This window comes from Nestor notabilis, unplaced genomic scaffold, assembly GCF_000696875.1.
Source record: "Nestor notabilis isolate BGI_N333 unplaced genomic scaffold, ASM69687v1 scaffold27524, whole genome shotgun sequence".
NCBI lineage: Eukaryota > Metazoa > Chordata > Aves > Psittaciformes > Psittacidae > Nestor > Nestor notabilis.
In genome coordinates this window covers 1-23,990 of record NW_009925565.1, presented here as the reverse complement: position 1 = coordinate 23,990, position 23,990 = coordinate 1, and the positions used below count along the sequence as shown (strand labels likewise).

The window sequence follows — 23,990 nt, the reverse complement described above, 5'->3', positions numbered from 1 at the left end:
CCAGGAACATTAAACATTTCCCTGGTTAGCCATAGAACCACAAGAATTACAGATAAAAAAGTATTATTAAGTCTACTTCCTGCCAACACAAAATTATTCCTTCCCGTACCTTTTCTAATCCTCTGTGCAGTCAACTTTTACACTACTCAAATGTTCTGGCATCTTCTCCTCCCTGTAAAGAGTTATTCCATCAGCTACTTAATCACACACTCAGCCAAGCTAGATTTTTCCTACAAAATAAAGCAACAAAGGAAAAAAAAAACAAAACAAAACCCTACCAAAACTCCACAACAAATCACTCTGAATTTCCTCTTATCATCTTACTTAATTTTGGGACAATTAGAAAAATACTTTTTGAGAACCCACTTCCCTGCTTTTCAGAGCCCACCACATCCAAATGCAGGCAATAGTACTTCTCATTTGTCACACACCAGAAGTAGGCAGGAAGGTGAACTGATTATTTAGTTCTCTGAATTCTGAGTAACATAATTCCAGAACTGCATTCCAGTGGAGACAAGTAACCTGAAATCCTTGAGGTGAAGTTTCAGCTGTTTATGGCAGGCACATTGGAGACTCACAAAAGCAGGGAACTGACAATATGGGAGACCTCTTCCAGCAGTATGTTCACAAGGCTGACATACAACACCACATCCCCCGATATGGGCCGTCCTTATTTTGTCAGCCAGGCTGAATGAGGAGATTGGGGCCACAGTTGTTTCTGGGCAAAATCTAACTAAATGTTCACTGTAGAAACCACCATTTAATTCCCAGTAATACACACATGCTTGTCTTACAGTTCTCGATAAGGCTAAAATCATTACAAAATGAAGCTATCACTACATTGTTATTTTCAGGTTATTCCTGGAGCACCCACTCCCTACTGCCTTAGCACACTTCTGGGCTTTTTACCCTGTCTTAGTTAGAGCAGAGAGCACCAGCCTCCTTCCTCTTTTGGAGTAGGATGTTTAATAAGCACTGAGTATGTTAAAAAAGGTGAAAAGGTCATCAAAAATATATGCCACATTTTTATGTGCCTTCAGATCAAGGGACCTTGAGCAGGTTAAGATGCCACAAGAACACCTACTCAGAGATGAAATTTTTGCCTTGTTAGCCTGTGCCATACTGAAGTACATCAGATGGCTTGAAAGACATTTATTCACAGATTCTCACTGGATCAACACATGCACTTCTAGAGATCTCTCCACTGGCAAAGAAAGTTAATGGAGATAAGGGAGAATCAGGAGTTGTGTCAGGGCCCATCCCTGGCACAGGTACTGTTATACAAGTATTATACCAGAATACTACAGGTGACCGAGAGACAGCAACAGTTAACCCAAATCTCTTTTGGATCCCTGACAGAGCTACTCATGATGCTGCATACCTCTTGCTTATTTTGATTGCTTTATTTGATTACCCTTGTCAGAGTAAGGTCAGGCCAAGCAGTTATGGTCATTAAAGATGAAAGCCATACATCAGGGAAGCATCATTTTGGAAAGAACACTGCTAATCAGCTGAAGCACTAGACTCATTCAAATTTGGGTAGTTGTGCTGCCTTCTAGTGCTTCTATCTCCTTTAACAAAAGACTTATTTCTGCAACAGCATTTGGAGAACTTCTTGCTATAGAATTTATTATTACCTGTGGTTTTAGGGTAGCAGATCCATTTCCTCTTCCTCTGAGACCATGAAGGGTTACATCACCATGACATACTGGTAAGTCACTATGGTACTGCAATGTCTGTAGGACCATCACAAAGTGAAACAGCGAGAAAACATTTATGTGGATTACTAACCTTAAACACAGCTGCAGGGAGTAGAAATTCTTCAGTGAAATACACAGACCAACATGAAACCCTGGTTTATGTTCCATCCCTTCCTCTCAAGAGTAGTTGTGACTTTCTGATCAGAGCATGTTATTTTGGTACCACCTGCAACACATTCTTTAAACGGAGCCATGGGAACTCTAAGATGCTTGCCCCTGGTGAAAGCTATGTACAACTACTAAGAAAATAAAACCTTCTAAGAGCAATAGACCTTGACCTCAAATCTTAAGAGGCAGCCAGGAAGATCAGCCAAGGAAAGCATTTTCTGACAAATGTCTCATGATTGCTGTGATCTGTCTTATAAAAACCTATCTTTAGTCAAGAAACATATGGTGGGGACACAGCAGCATCATCTAAAAGCTAAGACTAGTGACTGTGCATGCCCTGTGCTCTCTGATCCAAGTTTGACAAATTCATAACTGAGAACTTAAAAGTTTCACTTTTACCTGCAAGTTAAGAGATCACCCAAGTTTGCCCTGGAAGAGCCTCATTTATAGTCAGCATTGCATCAAGTTCAACCAGCTTACTGGTAAGCCCTATTCTACTGCAGAACAACCTATTTAAGCCAAATCAGGTTCTCAATCTTTCCTCCCACCAAACCAATGTTTCCAATATGAACACGGCACAGATACAGCCATTCATTTTGCATGAAACAGGTAGCCATGCTCTATTTAAATGCTCACAGCTAATTTAAATACCCTGCAAATTTAAAACAAGCACCCTGCAGTTTTCATGATTGATGTCCTCAGAAGACAGTCTTCCCCTAAGATATCCAGACAAACCAAGGGGCACATCCCACCCCAGCACAGGTAACTGACTCTCCCGTCAAGGAACTGTCTTCTTCCCTCCACCCAGACACTCACAGACCTTTCCCTGTGCAGGGTGCAGCACTGCTGTTCTTCCATGCTAAAAGCCACAGCATCTCTTCTCCAGTATTACACATTTTATTTCCACTGCTGTAGCTTTGATCTTCCCTCAGTGTGCTTTGGGTTCTCTTTGCACATCTTACTAAGAAAGCCAAGAGTTCATTAGTCCCCTGGTTTACTGTAACAGTCCACAGCCATTTGTGTGTAATCTGTTTTTCCACTCTATTCCACAGTGGAGAATGCTTTTGACAAGCCGTAATTGAATTGTGTCAAATGTTACTGGAAAAAATGATAAAATCTGCCAAACACTGAAGTTGCCTTTATAGAAGGCCTTTGTTTATTATTGTGCCACCCCCCAAAAAGCTAAGAGGGAAATGGCTTTTTGCATGTTTGAAAAGGGAATGGCAGAAAAGCAGGATAGTATTTCGGCTCCAGTTCTCTCTGCTGCCTCTGAGGTATACTGGCACTGATGAGCGTGATACATATGATGGTGAGTAGTTGCACAAACACTCTCTTAACTGCCTTCATTGGAGATCATGAGGATTCCTCTGGTGACTCCACAATCCAATAAAAATAGTCTTTTTTTTTGCCCTCATCTTGCTCACCTTGTAATTTCCTCTAAGACAGATTTGTTTGCTCTCCCATTTCCAACAGTGTTGCTTGTTAAAGAGGAGACAGGACATACTAAGGAATTCAATCACAATTCCCTGGGAAAAAAAGGTGTAAAAAGGGAAAATGTTGCAGCCTTGTCCTTAAGGTGAGCAGAAGTCATCCTAGGACATCAGAAACATCTAAGAGGTACCTGAACAGACAAAACTTTTCAGGAAGTACCCTTGAGTGGCCACTCCTTCCCAACACGAGCAAACTTTGCCCCTTACTTCCACAGGCATGCCACCCATCCTTTCTGCTTTTCCCTTCTCAGCCCGCTCCCCTGACATGTGCTTACCATACCCCCAGCATCAGCCAGAACTGATTAGAACAGAACAAAAAAGGCCCAGAGCACTCTGGACTAGCTCTCATCTATTGCATGGCAAAAGAAACCACTTACTAATTAGCCTCATTTTTACCTCCCATTTGGGTGCATTTTCAGACTAGTTGAAAAGAAACTCCAGGAGATCAACAAAGGGTTATGCAGAACACAGTGCAGCTTTTACATACACCAGGAGGCCTCGCTGCCTAATTTAGGTCTTACACAGTACAGTTCACAGGGACTCGCCCATATGCTGAGATTGAGCAAAGCTCCATTTTCAAAGACCCCTTTGTTCTTTCTGTGATTACCTAGACCATGTTCTCAGTCATTCAGTTTAACCACATATTTTAATTCGATCCCCAAGTCACATTCTTGCCTTTCCATTTCAATTTCCACAGGGCAAATAAAACTGATGGAGAATACTTTGACAAAGGTATTGTTATTTCAGCCAGTAGCCTGAGATGACTCCAAATCTGGATATTACATTTAACATTTCTGGGACAGATGCTGTTAGATCTTTCCATAGGAACACAGTATCACCTGCATACATTAGTAACTTCCGTGCCTCAAGTTGCATATGCTTTATATCGTCTTAAGTTTTCAGAAACACCACTGACAATTTAATACTACATGGGCACCTCGAACATTTTTCATTACAAAGTAGGAGAAAGAATAACCAGGGAAGTGCACGCACCCAAAGGGCAGAGTACCTCATGCATTAATTTCCTCCAGCAAAAGATGCAGCAACAAGACACTACTCTGAGGGCAAACTCCCCAACCCATCCTCTTCTTAGTCACAGAAGCCTGAAGAACCAAAGCTACTGTGCAGGATCAGCATTTGCTTTAGGCTATTTTCCTCAGTTCAGGTGCTGTGCCTCTAAACAGTACCCTCTCATTGCTCTAGACACTATGGACAGGACCTTCCCAGCAGACACAATGCTCAGAGCAGGAAAAAAATGCTGAGTGCTCCATGACCATGGGTGTACTGACAAAGCACTGCTGTGAATGCAAAGTGGAGGCTCAGCAATGTAACAAGGTGAGCAGAGATTAAAGACAGTGAAAAGTCAACTGAATTTTTCAGAGATAAAAGGCAGCTCAGTCACGGCTGTAACAAGTATTTTTGAGGTCACAGCAACAGAATCACTGGAGAAACTAATGTAAAACTACTACATTCCCAGGGTGGTTACATGGAGCTACTTACAGAAGACCTCATGCAGTCAGCTTCATTCCTGCCTTTGTTAATGAGGTGCAGAATCAGCAGTTTGGTAGTTTTTCCAGTATTTACAAGTTGATGTTCTTTTGTATTCAGAAAAAAAATAAATAATCAAATATGCATTAACAAATCACATTTGTGATTGCAAAAATATATAATTACATATACAGAGATGTACACACAAGCCATGAAATACATAAACATACACAGTCTCACACACACACACATTTCCCCACAAACAACTCATCTACCACAAAAAAACCCCAAACTATTCTTTAAAACACCATTCCTTAAAAGCAGTTGGTATCAGCTTCAAAGGACTCCTCTTTGCTCCAGAATAATAAAAGGGCTCCATTCTACTTCAGGACAAGCATCTGACCTAATACGTATACCACTGCACAATCCACTCATAGGCATACCTCGAGCACTGCTGGATCAGGAGTTTTTACACCTAAACCACAGACATGTGGATACTCACAAATGTGTGCACATACGTCTACGTATTTATTCCCAGCATTATGTAGTAGAATTGAGGGAACCTGTAAACAACATCAGAACATGTTTGCACTGGGACTCTCTTACACGTCACAGATAAATGCTAGTGAATTCGTGATGTCCTAACTCAGTGGATAAGTCACTTCTGCAGATTGTCTGTTCTGCTCGTCGTGACGACTGTAATTGTGTAACGAAGCTCTCTGCATACTGTGCTATTATTGTGGTTATTAATCATTCTGCTTCTCTTTCAAATACGTGCTGGATATACCGCATTATGCCACGAAATTCTATGAAATGAGTACCGAAGCTAAACACACCTAAATCCACTGTTTTAAGGACACCTCAACCTAATTCACTCTTTCAGTTTATATTTTTTGTAAGCTCAAAAATACAAAAAAAAGAAGTAGTTGTTGTCAATACAGCTGCTGACCTTTGCAACTGTAAACAAAAGACAGTTTTTAACCAGTAAACAACTTAGCAAATATGAAATCTGTTTTGCCAGTGCTTGGAATAGTCAGTGCTTAAGATGACAGACTCTGCATACAAATCAGTTCTTACAGAAAAACAGGTTTCTAGACGTGTTTGAGAGAGAAGGCAGGATTTCCATGACTTTCGACCACTGAAGCCATTTATTTTAAAACATAAAGTATTAAAACAAAGTAATTAAAAAAACAACAAACCCAAAAAACAAAGCCCAGTGCAAACCCCCACCACATTAGGCCTCTGTTCTTGAGTACAAATGCATTTAAGAGCATCACCTTGAAAATAATACAAAGCTCTGCTGACTTCATAAGGACTTCACAAAGGCCCACAAGTCCATATTGAAACACACATTCAGTAGTTTTAGCTAAACTAAGTGTCTAGCTTTCCTTTTATTAGGCATCAGCTGATACAGTGCTCTATATTCAGTTGCCTTAGACATTCATACACATATTGTATTAGAAATAAATGTTCATTTAGCACATACCCCTTATAAAAAGCTAGAGGCATCAGATGGTATACATTTTCTTTAATTTAGCTATGTACATTGGACCCCATGCTCTCCCTTTCTCTGGGAGAACCAGAAGTTCATGCTGTTGTGTACCTCTGAGAAAACTGAATTCCTGAGAAATAGCTTTGGCCATTTCACTTATATCTACAGGCATGACATTACTGCAGGAGTTTAGAATGAGATTTATTACATCACTGTTTTCTGCTTTTGAGAGCGTGCACGTAGAATAGACCAACGATCCACCAGGACGTAATGCTTTAATAGCAGACCTGCAAATAATGGGGGAAAAAAAAAATCATATCAACATAAGAAGTGACATTTTGGTGATATACAGCAAGAATGGAATTTACCATGGTCCTGGGACAACACTGGGTGGGGGTGGAACATCTGAAGACTTACAAATCTAGAGTTTTAAATAGGTATAAATGACTGACAAAAATAACATCATGTTGCCCAAAGAAGTGATAAATGCTCTATCCCTGGCAGTGTTCAAGGCCAGGTTGGACAGAGGCTTGGCTGAAGTGGTCTAGGGTGAGGTGTTCCATGGCAGAGGGGTTGGAACTAGATGATCTTAAGGGCCTTTCCAACTCAAACCATTCTATGACTCTGTAAAAATGTTTTTACATTATATAATTGACCGTTTGGGAAACCACCCACAACACATTTTTGCTTTCCCATTTATTAATGTATTCTCAGTTAACTGAGGGTATTTTATATACAACAGTGACAAGTAGAAAGCAGCATCCATTCAGAGTTGCAGAATATACTTCAAACATTTATATGCACAGCACAACTGTGAAAATGCTACAACTGTGCATACAAAATGGGTTACGCCACATCAAAAGTGCTAGTCAGATATTTAGCTAGCTGCTTGTGTGGACAAATCTCAGAATATACAGTTGCAGTAGTAGCCTGAACTAATTACTGGGCTCTAACTTCACAACCATTTCTGCAAATTCTGCAACTTATACAGCAGGTAAGAGGACTCGGGGGTTTCACTGAGCAACTACTTTTGAAACCAATTTCCTAAGGAAATATGACTTACGAGATCACACCATCTTTTTACTTGCCCTTCACCTATCAACCTGTTGACAAGTTTTGACTAAACAGAAGCAAAACAATGGCATAAGATTTTAAGTATCCTGAAAGCTTCATGACTGATGGGTGGACAGAGCAGAGGGGTTTTTTCCACTTCCTCACTGAAAGTGAGTTTAAACAAACTGTTTACTTTCCATTAAAGCAGATCTGCAAGGTCCATTTTCAGACAGGTAAAGTACAGTCTATGAGAGTACAGAAGCGAGATGTGCAGTCCATATTCAACTACTATAAATTCTAAAAGAGTAAGGAGAAATATCCCAAATCTTGTACCACAGAAGAACATTCTTCAATTCTGGTACCACCACATAACTGAAAGGGGAAGCTACACTAAAAGTTCATTTGCTATAGAAATGATCTCTTAAGATAACCTCTTTTAATCAGACACGTGGGAGCCTGCAAGGACATAATGACTCAAAGAACAAGTTGTAAGCTAGTATTCAAACAGATCACCTCACTGCTCCTGGAAAACAGGTACCACTGGGCTGAAGCAAATATCACATTAAAATACAACTGTTCCCAAAACAAAACTTCTTTTGTTTAAAAACCAAGAGAATCTGATCAGGTGAATGCTGTTACTCAGCTTGTGAATATCAGAGAGACAACAAAGCAGGTGCTCAGGGGACTGCAAGTGTGTCACTGGGAATTTAGTACATGCACAAGGGCAAGGCAGATACTGGAAGCATGGACTTGGGGAGCACAGTCATGCTGTATGGCCAGACACTGAATAATCTTATATTGGTAGGTATTACTTCATATCCTCAAACCATAAGAGGTAAAAGGGGTGAGCAGCCCCCAAATGCAGCAACCCTGATTCAGAGCCCAAGTAAACAAACACAATGCTACTGAAACAGTAACTCCTCCAGCTGAGAGCTTGCCAAGTTCTCAACAAAAACAGTTGAGAAAGGAAAGAAGAAAATACAAGGGGGGAAAAGTTAGACCTTTTAACAGGATTGGGCCTTTTCAGGAAAAGAATCAATGAAGAAAAGCCTCATCACAAGCAGGATCAAAGCAGATCACAGATCAAAGCTACTCTGAAATTCCTGTCCAAAATAAGAAGGAAATACCAGGACAAATGAGTGTTTCAGACAGACAACTCTCTCCGCCTTCCCAGGTGAAAACTCCTATGTGTTACACCAAATCTGTTTCTCAGTGGAGTGTACATGTTATCTTGCTCATTTCTTCTATGAGCATTGGTTACATTAATCAGGAAACCAAGTACCTATTTTACTGCAGTCTATACTACCCCAGTTTTAGTTAGCATAAAAGAACAGAGCTCTCTCAACTGACGATGCGCAAAGAAAAATCACGGTTTAATGCCTTTGTTGTACTAGTCTTCAGTAAAAGGATGGATTGCGAGCAGATGGCTAGCCCATTTAGCTAAAGTGAGCGAGCAGCCTGTTACAGGTAAAGAACAGGTTACACAGTACTTAGGTAGCCTGAATACCTTCAGTTTAACCAGGCCTCATGGACTCATTCTAGGATACTTCCAAAATTAGCTGAAGTTATCACAAAACGCAAGCTTATCTCAGACCTTTGAGTAACTTTTGATAGTCTGCAAAAATGTTTAAGAATGTTTTAGACACAGGCTGATACAGGACATTACAATGCCACCTTGAGACAGTAGAACAGAGCACATGTCATTCCAAAATCACTTCCAGATCTTATTTTCTAAAATTCTACAGTTGCCAGCATTCATTTGAACTGGCCAGCTCCAGATATTGATCCTTGCCCTCTGTATCCCAACACGCATATACTTCTCAGCAGGCTACAAAAGCAACAGTACTGGACCCGAGGACTGAAACTGTCTCCACTGTCTCTCCAGCTTCCTTGTCTGCAGCTGTCCTGCAGTGGCTGCAGCTGCCCATTTAACAATCCAGCAAGAGAACTGCACACTGATTCCTTATCTCCTTGACCTCATACCAGCTCTGGAAAACATAAAAGCATCTTTTTCCCCCATGTAATAGTTGCTTGCTTTCTAGCTTTCACATTAGAACTCAAAGAGAACAGTACTGAAGTCTAAATGGGCTCTCAAAGTTGAGCTGATCTTCACAGTATTATTAGAAACCACCTGATTTTCATAGAATATCCCCCTGCAGCTACACCTTTTCCATGCATATAGGAATGCTGAGCCATGAGAAAGCAGCTACTTGGCTTGAAAATGTGAAAATGTTTCTGCATGACAATCAAGATGTACTTTTAAGTGTACCTGATAACGTTATTCATAGAAGCAGATTAAGGCAACTGCTTTCTTACCGATAAGAGGGATACTACATGAAACAAGTAAGAAAATACTTTTACCATGTCAAAGTGGAAAAGGTAAAAGGTATATATATACCAAAGAAGTAGATATCACTATGTCTTACAGGGTTAAAAGCCTGGACACTTGCTAGGTGTCCTTTTCTTACATATATAAAGTAACGACCATTCAAGAGAACACTTTCAAAGGCACTATGGTCCTACAACTGAATCACTGGGGCAGTGGTTCAGAGGAAAGAGCAGCACAGGTTTCTGAGTGAAATCCCCAAAATCTCACATCAAAACCCCCTAACTCTAAGCCTCCTTAGCCTGGGAATCTTCACTGGCCCACGACCCAGAAAGGTCAGGCTGTTCAGTGCAATTATCTTTATTCTGAACCTAAGTCATGAATTAAAGTATCTAAGGAGGATTACTCTACACTGCAAGGTTAATCAATGTATCTATCCATCTTGTCAAGTTCAGCAACAGTTGTTTCAGTGTCTGTGTTCAAAGTCAACCAACCGCCATCCCTGATTAAGCTGTTCTTGGCTTTTGATAAACCTGCACTGAGCTGCAAAATTCAAAGTGAAGAAGTGCTGGGCTCAAAGTCACAAGGGTGATACTGTGCTGGGCTAAGCAGATTCAGGGAGTTTGATCCCCTCATCTTCAGCATGACAGAGGATCCATTCATAAGGGAATTTGTTCAAATACATTTAAGAAACTGGTCTTCCTCCATAAGCAATGGACGGAAACAAGCTTATCCAAGAGATAGGTTGGAGCTAGAGAATAACTTGCAGACATCTAGCAGAACCCACTACTGCTATAATGACTCCATGGTCCAGAATGCAAGATTCCTGTTGCATTAAGCATCTTGATTATCCCCCAAATTCTTACTTAAAGCTCAATTTTTAGCTGAATGAATTTGGTGCCTGTTGTAAGGTACTTTCTAACTTCCAAAAATGGGCTCCAAATCTACAGTGACTGAAAGGATGCTAGGGCAAAAGACCCTAAAATATTTCATCACCTTCCTCTTATTATAATACATTGTTTAAAAATAAAAGACATCACTTAATAGTAATTAATCTGCAGTTATTTTTCTTTTAGAGGTACAAGGTTTATTAAAGAACTAGAACTTTCAGTCTAAATATAAATCTCATTATACTGAATTTCATAATTTTAAATTCAGGTAGATACATTTACCACAATGAATTTTACATGTTAGAGGCACTAATACAGCAAAGTTTCAAGATTCATATAAAGAAATATAGGAACACACATTAAAAGCACAGGAAACTTTTCCTTGAGCCTCATAACTTGTTCATCTTTTCTCTACAACCATTTTTGCTTTAGTAACATGATAACCCCTTAGCATTTGCAATCAACACCCTGAAGAAGCAGCACCACTGCTGGCAGCTGGTATGTGTAACTCAAGATTTTATGCTGCATGATGTCATACTACACCACTGCAGAAGTGTGAGATTAGTGGTTTTAGGCTGTAAGATAGTCAAGGCACAGGAGAAAAGACTAAAATGAGTGAAACGCACAACAATCCATTGACATGTCGTATTTACCAGGTAAGGCCCGTATACAAGATCTCCAAGGTCAGTTCTTCTCGGAGATGATATAAAACAGTATGCACAAGAAGTAATAACATAACTGCAGGATAGATTGGAGGATCACTGGCACATCATTCTACAGAAATTTGCCTGATGCTTCTCCACACTTGCCTTGAACTACTGACATTATCAACTTACAGCCACCGACTCCAGCACATTAGCACAAGACACATCTGCAATCCAAACAGAACTGTGGTTGATGTCCAATCCATTCAGGAAGTACTCTAAAACAATTTAACACCTGCAGATCGCTCCCCTCCTCATTCTAAACGAGGTTTAAAAAACCAATTAGCAATACTTTATACTTTTGCAGGGTCTGTCCTAACCCCTCATATTACGGAAGTACTGGATAATGCTTTTAAAGAAATATATTATTTTAAAAGCAGTTTTATTTAGTTTATTTCTCAAGATTTACTTTAAATCTAACAATGGAGGAGATGATAACAATTAACTAGGGAAAACAAAGCAGTATTATTATTTAATATCTCAAGGGATAAAGACCACTCTAGAGCCACTCTCAAAAACTAAGAAACACTTATATCAACTAAAACAGTTAGCCACAACCCAAAAAGAGGATTTTCAAACTTAGAGAAAATTAAATATGAAAGGCTGACATTTTGTTCCTTCTAAAAGTCCTGGTGTCTCAAACATCCTTTTAAAAATAGGTAGGCAGTAAATACGTATTTCATACTACAGCTAGCACCTGCATGTCCAGCCTATTCCTCCTGTGCTTGGGTTTATGTTGCATGCCATAGGAAGGGTCAGCATTAATTATGTTAATCATTCAACCATTATCAGTATTAAAGTAAAAAGATTACATATATTTTAGGGCAATTTAAAAATAATACAACATTTCAACAGTGCCATCTTTTGGCAACGGGGGTGTATTTCTGCTCAATATGCAAGATAATGTCTGATCAGAATAAAAACTGCCAACCCTTTAATAAGCTATTCAAGAGACAAAGCCTGTCAAGATGTGTTTGCTTTTATCCTCAATCCTATTCTTTTTATTGACTACATATATCACACATTTTCTTCTTCCTCTTACAAGAGTCCAGATACATCATGGTAATATGGCCTGCATGTTAAAGGTTTTCCTTTTATTTCTCCAAGCCAACTCAAAATGATAAGGGAATTCCTCCTCTGTCAAAATACCATTATTTTAATACTTTGTGACAGGCGGTGACAGAAGTGCACAGGAGACAGAGACACTAGTTCAAATATTCTCTCCACACTCCAAGCATGTACTTCGTCTGCTCCTTTCTAAGTAAGCTTTGCTACTGTGGAAAGACATTACGGTTCAGAATAACATAACAACAGGAGAAACATGAACCAAACTGCTTATTTTTAGCACTAGATTGAACTGCAAATAAAAGTAGACACAGTCACCAAAAAACCTCCAATAACCAAACACTGCAAACCCCAAAACCCCAACCTCTTCAGCTCTAGCCAAAATTTGTTCCCAAAATTCTGAAAGGTAACATTTGTTTAGCAAATACTTTTAAATTCTTCTAAAGCAAAGACCAAACTTTCAGTTTAACATTATTGAGCTTCCTCCTCTAAGGCAGGGTGACTTCTGAAACAGTCATCCTGTCAAGACAAGGCTATGAGATATCCTTTGCATGTCCAGATCTGCAGTCCTCAGTAATGGTAACAGACTGGTGTACATCCTGTTCTCAGGTTCAAGAGCCACAAGTGCAATGCTCAAGAATTTTGCTCCCACTCCCAACATTGCACACTCACATGCTGGGTTTCTGCCTGCTCAGTATCACCAACAGCAAAGTTGTTTCTAGCTGGCTAGCCTCCAGCAGCTGGGAGTCCACTGTGACAAACTTTCAATCCTTCTGTCAATTTAGTCATCCCAGAATTACCTTCTTACCTTATACACTCTCAAAGCTCCATCCCTCTTCCCAACTTAAACTTACTGTTTGCAAGAAGAAAAACATACATAGCCCAAGCAGGACCTTCTCAGCTACAGAAGGAAGAACAAGAGACCTTTAAAGTCTACTACAGACTTTCCCATACAGCTTTAGTGTTTTTCCTTACAGTTTATGAAACACACATATACACAGGAAGTACTGAAGATGGAATTAAAGTAAAATTTGTGTCTGAATTTACATCCATAATCCCAAAACAACTGTCTAGCTGCTGGGTATCTTATTTGGTAATTTTGTGCATTTATTAATTCAATTAATTCAAATTATCTATTAATTGAATAAACTTCGCTTTGTAACATATCAAAAGGGACTTGATCAATAAATTACACGCAGGGCACTACCAAAAACTTAATGAATCAGGTGGTATTTAAGATCTGAAACTATTTAACATCTCATTTCTAAGGTAGAAGGTGGTTAAAGAAAGAATCATCCACACGACCTACAGATTTGTTGGTCCACCAGCTGCAATTCTAAAAAAATTCCCAGAGGACCTAATTGACTAGAAGATTATGGATAACAAGTGGATTAAACAGGCAGCTACAGAAGAGCAAAGAGAAAAAATCCAGGGGAAGAGCTAAAGCAGTGTAACGAAGCAATCCTCACCATGGTTTCCTCCACTTTCCTATGTGCCTTCTTTCCCTTCTCCACAGAAAATAGTATCCACTTCATTTCTTTCCTCAGCTTGCCTCTCTCATCTGGTACCACGGTTCAGAATTCCCTCAGGCCACTCCAAAACACCCCTGAATTTTGCCCCACGGAGCTGGTGTGCAGGAGTCCAGGACATCCCGAAACAGAAATCTGTGGCACAAGACTGCTGCTGGATTTCTGGAGGAACTCCTCTGTGCCTCTCCTTGCCCCATGACATACAGCCCTGCCATCATTTTAATGCTAAAACTCAAGCAACTTCTATGATGGTAAGTTTTTGTAAGGGTTCAAGACACTGGCTCTTCTGACCTTTACAATGAACATTAAAGGCTGAGAATTTCTTTGTCAGTAGCAAATCACAAACAAAACTGGATTGCTTTGACCGAACAGGACAACAGCTTAATTGCAAGTATCTTCCTTTTTACTTCATCATTACATGCCCATGTGCTACAAAGGCCTTTGCCTTAAAGCAGAAGTAGTATAGTGGTACTATCTGCTAAGTATGATGGTATACTTATAAAAACAAATTTTACCTTCACTCTGTAACAACACGAAACCCCACAATTAACGAGCACACAATTCCTGTTCTAGGTACATGTAGAAAACTACATTTCAGTGAAAACACACAGGTGACACTGAATGCAGGAGGAGGAGTATCAGGATTTTTTTCCAGTAAATCACACTATTTACTACACACTATGTGAAAAAGACCTTTTCAACAAATAAATCTACAACTACATGTATTCTGCAAAACCACACCACTACTTTTCACATACCAAAGATAAAAAAGAGCAGCCTGTAACTTGAGGCTTGTTATATTTGTGGCCTACATTTTCACCAAAACTTTTAATATTTATTCTAAGTAAGTCACACTTTCAAAGGTTTGGACTGGAGAAAATAAAGCTGGTCCTGTGGCATGTAGATTAGCCTTTAGAGACTTAGGGTTGCCAATTCTACCTGTTGACTTAAGGGAAACAGTCAATTTCATTTTACATCCCATATGTGCAGACTGGTAAACTACCATGCAAAGTGGCTGCATGATCAGCAGTATCTGTTCTGGGAAGACAAACACGGATCAAAAGCCATTTGCACAACACCTGGTTACTTGCATACAATATTAACTAATGGTTTAAGTACCTTTAATTCAGAAAAATAGGTTCAGAATATTTGGGTTGAGGATTTTTTTTCCTTACTTTTATTTTTCCTTCCAAGTAAAAGCACGTGCACAACCTACCTCCTAAACTATTCAACGAGAAAAAAAAACCAATAACCTCAAAACTTCTGGTAACCTTTCCTTCAAAAAACATCAGCAATTTCAAATACCATGTTATGATTGATATCCAAAGCAAAAAAGTTCTTTGCACAGAAGGAAACATTCATTTTATCTGACTATTGCATGTCAGCAGCATAAGGTTTGTAAGAGGAGCTATGTATGTTATCCAGAACCAGGCAGAATTCCTTAATAAACATTATATTTACAAACAAAATAGGGATTGAAACATTTCATTAACTAGGAAGAATAAAGGGTTTTCTGGTTTTCTCAAGCCAAGTTTAATGCTCCATCCTGAGTTCTGAAAAATGAGAATACATACAACTCAAAAGGGAACAACTAGGAAAATAAGCATTTTGTATGACTTATTTTGCCACCAGTAATCCAAAGCACACTTCAAATCTCTCATGAACCCTGAATTCCCTCAAATCTCTTGACTTCGTCTGTGCACGTCTTATGTATTCAAAACAATCTCCCTTTAAGCTAACTACTAGGGAAAAAAAGAGGTGAAAAAGGAAATTCAGTCAATATGTATCTTTTCGTCTGAGCTCCTGTCAACCAGAACTCTATTAAACACCAATTAGAACTATTTAACTACCAAGAGATGAGGAGAGAAGAGTTGCAGTAGCCTAAAAGCCTTTGCTGCACTTTTTAAACTGTTGGATTTAGTTTCAGCTGAACCCTAATACAGTTTCTTTCAGCTGCAGTAACTGGTCTAGGAATAATCACAACATCCGTAAGTTGTTTCACCATTAAGTTGTTACACACTCCAGCTTAACCCAAAATTTAATTTCTATCTAAGAACTGGTAACACTGGTAAATTCACTTACAGGAACCACTGTATTTTTTGCTAGCATTCAGTATCAGGAAATGAACATTCCTTCCTTACTTTGCAATTTGTTTTCTGCATGAACAATCCAAATAATAACAAGATTCACAGTGTGTTCTTGGATTATAGCACTCAGCAGGGATGCTTTGGTTTTGGTATTAACAATCATTACAGTCTCAATTTCCTTCAAATCAATGGTGCCCTCGCTGCTTATGAAATTTGCTGTTCAGCATTTCTGCCACTTATTTACATTTCAGATTTTATTCAGACTGAAGTAGAAAGATCACTGCATCAGTTTCAACACTTGTCCCAGCTCTTCATTCTCTAAAGCCTCTATGTACTTAACAAATTACATTGTATTGCAAAAAACACTTTTCCTTCCTTCACTTCCTCTCAATTAAGAAAGAAGGAATCTCAAATTTTGGGCTGAGTGTCACTTAACTCCCCTCTGCATTTCATTCTTCTCATTTGCATGTTATCTTTATACTTAATACTACTGCTAAACTGAAATAATGCTTGGTCCTTATACTTTAAGCTTCATCTTCAAATCACCTGATATTTCTTACACTATTCTCAACAAAATTGCTGTGATCCAGCTTTATATTTGTTTTTTTGTTTTACAGATACAGGAACCAAGGTGAGAAACACCCACAAGCACAAAGTACCAGGTAAACTGAACAGATAAACCAGAGGTAGCTCTGCATGAGCTGACTCACGTAAGATGCAGTACAGCTGCATTAATGCAGGTTCAGCCTTCCTATTTCAGAAGTATCAGACACAGAGCCAAACTCAGTTTTTTCTTTATAATTATTCACCCTGGCCATAAAACAAAGGCTTGAATAGGGTAGTGTTCCACAGTTTTCGTTTCTCCAAACTTCTGATGCACTTGCGTGAATCATTAAGTCTTTCCTGGTCTCATTTTATCATTTCCTTTTTCCCTTTCACACAGGATCTGAGAACGTCTTTAGTACTGAAAATTCATTCATCATAAAATGAGCAGATAAAAGGAACAATAAAAATGCAGTGGACAGCTATAACATTAACTAAGCATACGTCAAATATTTTACCCAATAACGGTTGTAATCTCTAACTCTTGAATCTCATCATTTATTACATATGCTCAAAAAAGAAAAAACCCAAAACAAAATTCCAGTGCACAGAACAATAGATTGGTCAACTGACGGAACTACTCAGACCTATGCTGAGCAATGAAATTGAAATTACCATCCTTTTACTCCAATTTACATATCAAAAGTATTTTGTCCTTACAAATCTAATTCCTATTGCTGTTGCTACAGTAAATTATACTTTCAACAGAAGCAAAGTTCTCTTCTTGATTTAGGAATAATTCAGTTAAATCTTATTTGGGTTGACAGGAATGTCTCCTTTTTTAAAAAACAAGGTTCCTGCTGTCATGAGTTCTCTACTTCAGGATTACAATCTGGAGTGATTTATGCAAATTCTCAAAATTTCTCTGCATGATATATGCTTTCTTTTGGTAGGGGTTCACAAATTGGATTTTATATGTCAAATATTGAAAAGGGAAAACTGAAACAGGTCAGTGTTTTAAATGTGATTGATTTCTTCAAAGGAAACGGGTGACATGATACATTACTGCAATAAGATACTCATATTCCTGTTATAAATCATAGGCTTCCACTAGGCCTTTTTCAACGGGAAGTCATGCAAAACTATCTTGAACTGCTGCAATGGGAACTTTCCATAAAAACTTTCTTTCTCTTTTTTATAATATGTTATTTTTCCCTCAATTTGCTTTGACAGATGGACTTCAGACATGACTGCTACTTTTTGAAAAAACATTCAAGTCTAGAAGGTATTATTGCAAAGCCACTTTTTTTTTGGCTCAACGTGAAAAACTGTTGAGTTTGAAATGCTTCACAAATGCCAGTCTATAGCTGGTATCATTAAAAAGTGTAATAAATGACAACCTTGATTTGGATTATTGGGTGGATGCTCTTGAAAAATAAACCAACAATCCTCCCTTCCCCACCAAACACCATATTCTTGTACTTTTTCACCTTACCAATCACAACTAGTAGTCTTTCTGTGCAACAAATAGTCGAACATGAATTAAATTCAAGCAGCATGTAAGGCTGTGCAACAGTGGACTCTATCTCTTCATATAAATAGCCCAGAAAGCAAATTCTGAAGCAGCATTAAGTAAGGATCAGTATCAACTAATGATGGTTGGTCAATTGCTAAGTCCTGAATTACAGCTCAGGTATCAAAAAGGGGAGATAAAGAACCATAAAAGACAATTCTGTGAAACCGTAAGCAAGAACAACAGCAACAAAAGGAGTTTGAGAAGAATGCCCAGCTTGCCAGGTTTATAGACTACTTTCACAGATAGCTAAAACAAATGCTATTAAAAATTATATGCATGGTTATACTTCAGCTGAAGAATACATCTGCAACCATCTTAGCTGTGTACACCAAAAATACTTCGATATGGTACCAGGCTGTTATGAGTCAGCTGAAAATGGCCATAAATTTGAGGACTGTAGAGCAATATTTTTGTAAAGGATCTAAGCTTCACTGCTTATACTACCCCATACAAATTTCCCTATTCACATTAACCTAGATCAACTGTTTATTCTAACCAGCATTGCAACAATATACTCTTCACATTCTTTTGACATGGTGAAACCTGATTTTGATTATTAAACATGACAAATCTCGCCCTCATGTCATTTTTACTAACTATGAAAAGCTCCTTAACAGCTTTGCTTTGCACTTCTCACCTCAGCAGCTGGAATTGCAGAGATGATAACTCCTTCCTTTGTATCAGCCTAAGTGTAGCTTGCTGAATGTCAGAAGAGAATAGCCAACTTCTGTCATTTGAACAAGGAGCATCAACTAGTACCTATACACCAAATAAGAGCAAATAAGACAATTCACAATAAAGATATTTATTTTCTGAACACTGTATGCCAAAAATCTACTCAATGTACTTTTTCAAACACTTGGAATACCCTTTTAACTTTCCTTTTTTTAGGGGGACAACTAATGTAATTGCTATTCTGAAATGTTTTCATGGAGACAGAGAGTTACTGCCGAAAACATACCCTCTATCTGTATAGCTCTCACTTGCTCGTTCCCCCCTTCCTAATTACGCATCATTGGAAGAACACAGCTACAAGGTCTTCAGAATTCACTACCAAAGCCAAATGGGTAATATCATCTCACAGGCGATTAAATGCACAACATGCTTCATAAAGTAATTTCTGAGGCTTTGCAAATCCTCCTGTATATGACATTGGTTCTGTTTGATAGCTCAGATATTTTGGGCAGTACGGGGGCAGAAAAAAGAAGAAAACTAAAAAGAGAGCAGCATAGGAAGAAAAAAGAAGCAGAATGCAGAAAGATAATTTGCTAATAAGTAATATTGTTACCTTATCATATAATTCAGGCTTAAGATCTCCAATCTGTCTTCCATCCAGTATAGAGAGCTTTATCAAGTTAGCCAAAGGTTCTGGGATGAAGGATTCTATCGTCTGTTTCAACCATCTTGACCTCAAATCATCATATTCATTACAGTGAAACTGACCTTAGAAAATAATAATAAAAAAAAGTAAATACCCTAAAATAAGTCTTTGTGGTTTTTTCTGTTTTGTTGGTTTTTGGTTTTTTTTTTCTCCAAATATAAGTTATACCAATTTCAGAAGTTCTACTGTTTTGCCATGGCTGCAATAGAGTTTACACCATGTGTTTATTCTATTGCACATTTTAGAACACTGCTGAAACGTTTTAAGCCCAAGTAAATCTCAACATGCTCCTACAGAGCCATCCATAAATATTTACTAGCAAATGCTTGCTGTAGCAATAGACTTCCCTAGGAAAACAAACTTTAACTGTGATCCATCTCCAACGACTAGTGCTAAGCGAGTGCTCTTCTATGCTCCTCGAGTGATCGTCTAAAAGAATTACATGCCCCTTACTAATTGTCCTTTAAGCAAAGAAAACATCAGTTGTGTTCAGTTGCAGTCCAACCCCTTATTTATTTGAAATTTAAGCTAGAAGCTTTTTAACAAAAGCCTGGTTGCACTTACTTTAAAATGTAGCCAGAGTAGTTACCTCTTCAGAAGAAACACTGCTCTTGCTTGTACCCAGAACAGGAAGACAGCAAAATACTTTTACCTCTTAGTCCTGTTTTCTAATTTAATAATATTTCTATTTTCATGTCTCCACAGATTGTCCCACACCATGTTTGTCACACACAGTAAGGTACATCTTAACACTCACTGAGGTATATTAAGAAGCTTTCCTACACCTTACGTTCTCAGCAACAATTTGTACCTTCAGAAGCAGCCATGGAATGAAAGTGGGTTTTTTTCCCAAACCTTTTGAAAGGGCAATTCATATTTAATTTATCTCACTGGCATCACCTCATGCCTCTAAAAGAGGGAGGGAGAACTAGCTGTAATCAATAAGTGCAGACAGTTATAGTGATGGCCTCACCAGTAAGAAGATAGGGTGCTGTGAACATTCTGAGACAATTTCTATCGAAGCTAATGTATAAACTTGGAAACAGCAACCACAGCTTGCATTTACTCCCTGGCTTGGAAGAACTGAGCTGCTGCTTGCTGTTGCCTTCCAAACACTCTGATTATTTTAGTACTCTTATGCAACACCTATGTGGATTGAGACAGAGAGCATATTAAATACTGATACAGAACAATTCCTCATCATAAGCTTCTTAGTAGCACCTTTAATTTCTTATGATCTATTTTACACCAGTACACTTATAAGTTTACTAATACTATTTGCATAGCACTGGCCAGAGAGGTAGACTGCAGATTACTTGCCTCCCTGTGCCAACAAGTCTACATGACTTTAAGTAACTTCTTGACAAGTAACAACAAGGGAACCAGTGGAGGAAGAAAAACATAGAGCTATTTCACTTTTGTCTGTCTGTCTGCAGCAACCTATATTTAAATAGCTACTGTATTTTTCATCCTCTTTTAGGTAAACAGACTTCATAAAAATCTTATTAAAGAGCATGGAACTACTTGGAATATAAACTGTTCGGGATTTTGCCTTCAAAGCAAATCTTATATGGAAAACAGGCAAAACTGAAATAGGCCAGCCACAGAGCCAGGGATTGGCTTCTAACAGCACCTTGATACATTACCTGGACAGGCACACTGCAGTATAGCTACTGATTTACCCCCTGGTGCAGCACAGAGATCCAAAACATCTTCCCCATCTTTCACTTCTAACGCCAACACTGGCAACAGCGAAGCAGCATTCAGCAGGTAATACTCTTTCAGTTTCCCAGCCTGGTGTTTCTGTGCAGGGAATCGCCCAGGAGTTCTTCTAATGTAACACTTGAATGAGGCTGGAAGATATGGCAAACTTCCATGAAAGGCAGGATGATATCCCTTCACGTGCAAGGTGCTCTCCAGTTCAGGGGACTGGCTGAACTTGTTAAGCAGAACCGCGTACTGCCAGCACAATGGGTACGTGAGCACATCTCTAGATTGGAGAAAGAAAAAGCTATTTAATAACTTGACAATTAAAATCAGCTTTCCATAGCATAGGAAGCCTTTCCTTACTAAGGGTAAGAACCTCACCACTGGATCATTCTGGTATAGTCAAAAAGGAAACATTTTGATTAGATATGATTAAGAAATATACACAGGAAAACAATTCTAATAGGAAATCAAGCCAGCGTTTTCCTTAATGATTGCATTTAAAGCACTAACTTGTCCTGAAACAAGATGTTCTCTATTTTTCCTAGTTCTTTAACAAATGACTGTAGAAGGTGTCAATGATGAAGCTTAATGCTCTTTCTGACTGTAAAGTACTTCCCTAGGTTCAAAGAACAACTATAATATTTGTTGTAAATTTCACAACAAAAAGAATCACATTGGCTCTGCAATGGTTATTCCAGCTAACACCATAAAATGCAGTTTTTACAAGTGTTCTTTTCTACATTTCCTTTTCTGTTCTGCAAACACCTGGCCAGAAAAACTTAAACAAATAGATATTCCTGGAAGACAGCCAAAAAGCAGTGCTTATATGGTAGGAAGATACTTGTTCGTATTTCAGTTCTATTTTTCAGACCTTTCTTACATAAGTTTCTTTCATTTTCTATTTGAATTCCTCTTGTTTGGTTGGGGGTTTTTTTTTGCCATTTTTGCCTCAAAAAACGCTCCTCAGGAATATTCACTGTCTAAAAGAGAAATACATATTGATCCAACCTTAAAAAGCTTTTAAGTTAATTCACTTAAACGAATGTTATACATCTATATAAAAATAAAACCAACCCAAAACAATGGAGACGCTTATTTTAAACTACTTTTTAATCCAAAGAGGCTAAACCAAAGAGGGCACCCAGAAGAATCGCAAGGTTTCTATGACTCTGAACACGTAAGATGCTTTTCCACTCCAAGTAACTGTGGCTCTGATCACAGTGGCAGCTTTTGTACAAGCTCCTAACGAAAAGTATGTAAGCTAAGCAATGAACTTCTCCAGAAGGGCTCTTCTGCTGGCTTTCCCACGGGCAACCACCACCAGTCAGCAGGCAAGAGGACATGTTCAATACCTTTAGCAGCTGTGTGATCATGGCTCAAATTAGGTGATAGCCTTTTCTGTGTATGTTGTTAATGTTCAATTTCTTCTAAGGAAATAAATCAGAGGATTTATATGTACAGGAATTATCTCCTACCATCCTTGTCCCAGTCTCTCAAGATACTATAAAGCTGTAGGGGAAAAAAAAAATCAAAACCAAACCTAACAGTGGCTGTTAAGTATAAAGGGATGCTTTTTGGACCCTGCTGACACAAAGCAGTCAACACACACATAAGATGTCAGTCTCCTTGTAGTGCATACAGGAGAACAGAAATGTCATCACGCCATATGAATAATGTCAAGGAAAAAAACCTAAAAAATTCCAAGTTTTAGTCTGTTGCTATTTCACACTTGGATGCTAGTTCTAAACTGAAAATAAACTGAAGCAGCTGCTACATCCCATGGCTCTTTTCAAAGTTACTCCAAGAAGCACTTGAAAAAGAAACAGAACCTCTCCCCTCCCTCCCCCTCCTCCCCAGAACAACAGACCTGACGCTGGACCAGGCATCTCCCAGTTCTGTTGCGTACTGCTTCTCAAAATGATCCAGAACAACTTGACAAATCTGCTTGTGAGGTGTCCCTTTTGTTTTACTTTCCACCTTCAGAGAAGGGAGGAAAAAATAGAAGTAATAAAACCAAACAAAATCCTCCCTAGTTCTCACCAAAATTGTTAAAAGAACATTGCCATTTAAATCAATTTAGTAACAATGATATTAGGATGCTCAAATACGAAGGTCGAATCACTCACATGCTACAGACATGACAGAGATTTCAGAGAACAAGTTAAGCTAGCGTGCTCTTTTCTTCCCCACCTCTGACAAGGTCATTCAAAGCTTGTCAATACTACACCTTTTCTGTATCCACTATGCTAATAATACAGTGACTCCTGGGACTCTGACATACCAGGAGCAAAATAAGCAAGGCATAAGTACGATTATGCACTATAACCACCTCTGCCAAGATGCACCCATGCGCTTAACTACAAGAAAGAAGTCAATGTGAATCATTGTGGAAGTCAGCTGGAGTTAGCTGAGTGCAAAGCACCGCAGTAACTAATATATGCCAGGAGTAAAAAGGGATGGCGGGGAAATACATATATATGAGTTTTTTTAACCTATGAACACTTAATTTGAGGGGGAAGGAAAAGAAATCTTGGTTTCTAAGCAAACTTGTGCTGTTCAGAAGGAAAACCCCGAACCCCCGAAGCTGCCGGCCCCCCCCCGTGCTTTCCCTGCTCCCCCGTCCTGCCCAGCGCCGCTCCCCTCCGAGCACTAGCACCGGACAGAGGGTGCTCCCGAAGGAACGGCCAAGCCCCGAGCTGCTTTTGCTGCCTCGTTCTTTCTTAACCAAACATCACAGTGCATGTGTGGGTCTGATGTTCCCCTCTCCACACCGAGCACCTCCCCAGAG

At 38.9% G+C, this 23,990-nt stretch overlaps 1 protein-coding gene across 1 annotated transcript; it reads right to left on the bottom strand.

Moving 5' to 3' along the window:
* Positions 1-6,348: 6,348 nt before the first annotated feature.
* NSUN3 (NOP2/Sun domain family, member 3) lies at positions 6,349-23,179 on the bottom strand (the record flags this gene model as incomplete). The annotated part of the gene is made up of 5 exons (XM_010013126.1): positions 6,349-6,625; positions 18,749-18,870; positions 19,400-19,554; positions 21,139-21,482; positions 23,070-23,179. Coding segments are annotated over 5 exons (1,002 nt in total), but the record flags the coding sequence as incomplete, so codon positions are not given.
* Positions 23,180-23,990: the final 811 nt, after the last annotated feature.